This window comes from Hipposideros armiger, unplaced genomic scaffold, assembly GCF_001890085.2.
Source record: "Hipposideros armiger isolate ML-2016 unplaced genomic scaffold, ASM189008v1 scaffold_286, whole genome shotgun sequence".
Classification (NCBI taxonomy): domain Eukaryota; kingdom Metazoa; phylum Chordata; class Mammalia; order Chiroptera; family Hipposideridae; genus Hipposideros; species Hipposideros armiger.
Window position 1 is genome coordinate 2069567 of NW_017731636.1, and position 3714 is coordinate 2073280.

The 3714-nt window shown below is 54.6% G+C and overlaps 1 protein-coding gene across 1 annotated transcript; it reads right to left on the reverse strand.

Moving 5' to 3' along the window:
- Positions 1-1117: 1117 nt before the first annotated feature.
- DNAJB8 (DnaJ heat shock protein family (Hsp40) member B8) lies at positions 1118-1844 on the reverse strand. Its single transcript, XM_019658659.1, has one exon. The coding sequence runs from the start codon at positions 1839-1841 to the stop codon at positions 1140-1142; it is 702 nt and encodes a 233-aa protein (XP_019514204.1). The 5' UTR covers positions 1842-1844; the 3' UTR covers positions 1118-1139.
- Between the last annotated feature and the right edge of the window lie 1870 nt (positions 1845-3714).

Consider the following 3714-nt stretch of genomic DNA (forward strand, 5'->3'; position numbering starts at 1 on the left):
CACACTCACACACACCATATCACATCAAACACAACACACCACACTCACACAACCATATCACACACCCCACATACTCACACACACCACACAGCACACAGCACACACAACACAGTCCACATACCTACACACCCTCACACAACCAGAAACATTCATTGTTCCAACAAATATGTGCCCTGCCCTTGTGTGCCAGTCATTGATCTATATAGATTCTGGGGACACAGTGAGAGACGAAGCAGGTGCAGGCCCTGCTCCCTTGGACCTCAGTGTGGTTGAGATTGAACCCATTTCTCAAATAGTCACACAGATGACTAGATAAGGGCCATGAAGAAACAGGTGTGGGGGCAATGAGAAAGCCGAGCAGGTGGGTGGGAAGCTGATTCAGAATCGGGGTGTCAGGTAAGGGCTCCTTGGAGAACTTATGTTTGAGCAAAGGCTTGAAGATGAGTGGGTGTTGACTAGGGAGAGCGGTATGCGTGAAGGCCCTGAGGCTGTCAGGCATTTGATGCAGTGGAGGAACAGAGGGGTGGACAATATGGCTGCAGCTCAGAGAGTGAGGGTTGGGGGGAGGTAAGACTAGGAAGGTGGGCAGGGCCAGGTCACCAGGGTCTCATGGTAAGAATGAGGCCTGAGGTCTTTATGCTTAGAGGAGAGGGAAGAGCCACTGAAGGTTTAAAGCAAGGCAGGTAACATGATGCAATGTAGGCTTTGGCACCACAACCACGTGAAGAATCACGGCGGGGGTCAGAAGTTAGAAGTTGGGGCCAAAGCCCTGTGACAGGATGATACAGCCACACAGGAATCAATGGTGGGTGTGGAGGCACGGGGTTGGATTGAGATGGATGGATGGTCATGGTATTTATCAATACAGATGACAGGCGAGAGATCATAAATCACCTGCAGAACCACCCCTGCGCTCCCCGCTAACACAGCCTGGATTTGAGAGGCAGTACCCACAGGCCCAGGGGCACAGACTGCTCTGCATGTCCACTCGTGCTGAGTCAGCGCCACGCAGGTTTGCTAAGACACCCGCCAACCCCCTAAGCTGGGCCAGTTGTTTCCATGAACTCACTTGTCATGTTTATTAACCATCAGCCTGAGCCTTCGGCCAGACGGTGGGAGCAGGGCCTGGGTGGACATGCCTACTTGTTGTCCACCCGTTTGAGCTGCTCCTTGCCATTAATGATCACCGACTTAAGCTGCCCATTCTCTTCCACCTCCACGCGCTCCTGCCCGTTCTCCACGATGCGCTTGGTGGTGACCTTGTGTCCATTGACCATCTCGGTGGATGACATAACCGACTTGAACCCCGAGCTGCCAGAGCCAGAGCCCCCGAGGGAGGTAGACGAGAAGGCGGTGCGGCTGGCGCCCCCACAACGACCCAGCGTGTCAAAGGCCGAGAAAGCCTCCATGAAGGCCGGGAACTCACCAAAGCCAGCCTGGAAGGCGCCCCTCGAGCCGTGGCCCCAGCCAGCATGGTCATTGTTGAAAGGGGTGTCCCACAAGTCAAAGGAGAAAGGATCCAGGCCACCAAAAAACTCGCGGAAGATGTCCTCGGGGTTCCGGAAGGTGTAGCCGGTGTCGAAGGGGCTGTTGTAGGGGGTGCTGGCCCCACCACCAGCCCGCCAGCTGTCACAGCCAGCCCGGTCATACACAGAGCGCTTCTTGGAGTCGGACAGGACCTCATAGGCCTCTGACACCTGCTTGAACTTCTTCTCAGCTTCCTCCTTGTTGTCGGGGTTCTTGTCGGGGTGCCAGCGCAAGGCCAGTTTGCGGTAGGCCTTCTTGATGTCTTCCGGGGAGGCGCTTGACTGTACTCCCAGCACTTTGTAGTAGTTAGCCATGCCCAGGGGGGAGTAGAGCCGGAGGCAGATAAGAAGGTGAAGTGGGCACCGGGGCCCAGGTGATCAGGGTGGGTGCGGAGGAGGCAGCAGCTGGTGTAGGTCCCTCAGCAAAGACCTTGCTGGATGCTGCTGGTTCCGGGCGTGGCTCTGCCCGGTGAGTTTACCTTTTCATAGTACCAGTTCTCAGGGACGGGTGGGCACCTCCCCTGAGAGGGGTGGGGGGAGGGGAGGGATACTGCCACTGTGCAGCCAGGCAGGGGCAGGCCTGCCTGCAGAGCTGAGGCCAGGCCCTTTATGACGTCAGACCCTGGGCGTGGCAAATCCACACCCAACTCTAGACTGGGCAACCCCCAGCACATTGGCCTGCCCCTGTGAGCAAGGCCAGCCACCACAGCAGGCTGAGGGGCAGAGTTGGGTCACGGTGGGGCTGTTGGCTGAGCCCTGGGATCAGCCATGGGATCTGGGTCCAGGTGGGCAACGAAGGTTAGCAACGGTGGTCAAGGGAGGAGAGTGAGGGTTTCCTGGGATATGTCCACTTAGCCCAATGACTGGGTTGCCGGTATGGAGTAAGGCGTCTCAAAGTGGGGGATCAGGCAGGATGGGGGCAGGAGTTCATTATTCTTGTGCCCCGTTATCCCATCAGATTCTCAGAGGTAAGCCCCACAAAGTCAGGGATGTTTGTCAGCATTTAGGATAGTGCCTGGCAATCAGTTCAACTTGTTGAATGAATTAAGTTCAGAGACATGCAGCACTGTACTTAAGGTCACAGAGCAAGTCAGTGAGAGCGAGAGAGATGCAAATCCAGGGCTGTCTGAGGCTGTGGTGGACAACAAATTAAAAAGAAGCATTCCATTCAATTGTGGAAAGAAAAATAAGGATTNGAGGGCCCAGTGTAATCAATCGCAAGGGCCTTCATAAGAGGGAAGCAGGAGGGTCACAGTTAGAGAGACATTTGGAGACGTTACTCTGCTGGCTCTGAAGATGGAGGATGGGGCCACAAACCAAGAGCTGCAGGCAATCTCTAGAGGTAGAGACAAATTCTCCCCCAGAGTCTCCAGAAGGAATGCAGCCCTGTCAACACCAAGATACTAGACTAGTGAGACCCATTTTCTAATTCTGGCCTCAGAACTGTAAGAGAATAAATATGTGTTGTTTTAAGTCACTAAGTTTGTGGTGATTTATTATAGCGGTAATAGGTAACAAATATAGGCTCCTTTCCTGAGAATTCCTAAAGAAAGCGAAGGCCCTAGATTGCAAAAGAAAAGACATTCTAGATAGAGGTGGGACGCAGTGTGAGCATGAGCAAAGGCCAGAGGGAGCCCGGAAGAGTGGCCTGCAGGGCAGCGCAAGCAAGCCCGCTGCCCCTGCCCTCATCCTAATCACTCGGACACTGAAGAAAGAAAGAGGCACATGTGCATGGGAAGGCATTGCCTATGTACCAGTACTCTACACTTCCCCTGGCACTGGTATGAGGTCACCATGTAGTGGGTAGAAATGCCTTATTTGGCAGATAAGGAAACTGAGACTTGGAGGGGTGAGGTGACTTGCCCAAGGCTGGACCCCCATCCATCTTACTCCAAACCCCATCCTTCCTATGAGCCTCCTGTGCATCTCACCTAAGGCTGGAGATCTGTGCACTCTGTCCCCTCAGAACCTCCCAAAGGAGGCATCCCCACACTGTCCACTAAGTTCTGACAGGCCTGGTGACAGTAATAGCCCAACTGAAATGGAGCTGAGGCTCCCACTCCCACCAGGCCCCCAGGCCCCTGGGCATCTATCTCTAGGAGAGAAGACCCGGTATGAGGCAGCAGGAGGCTAACCAGAGACCTGGGATCTGGCCACACCCCTCGACTTCCTGTCTGGTAAGCCCAAG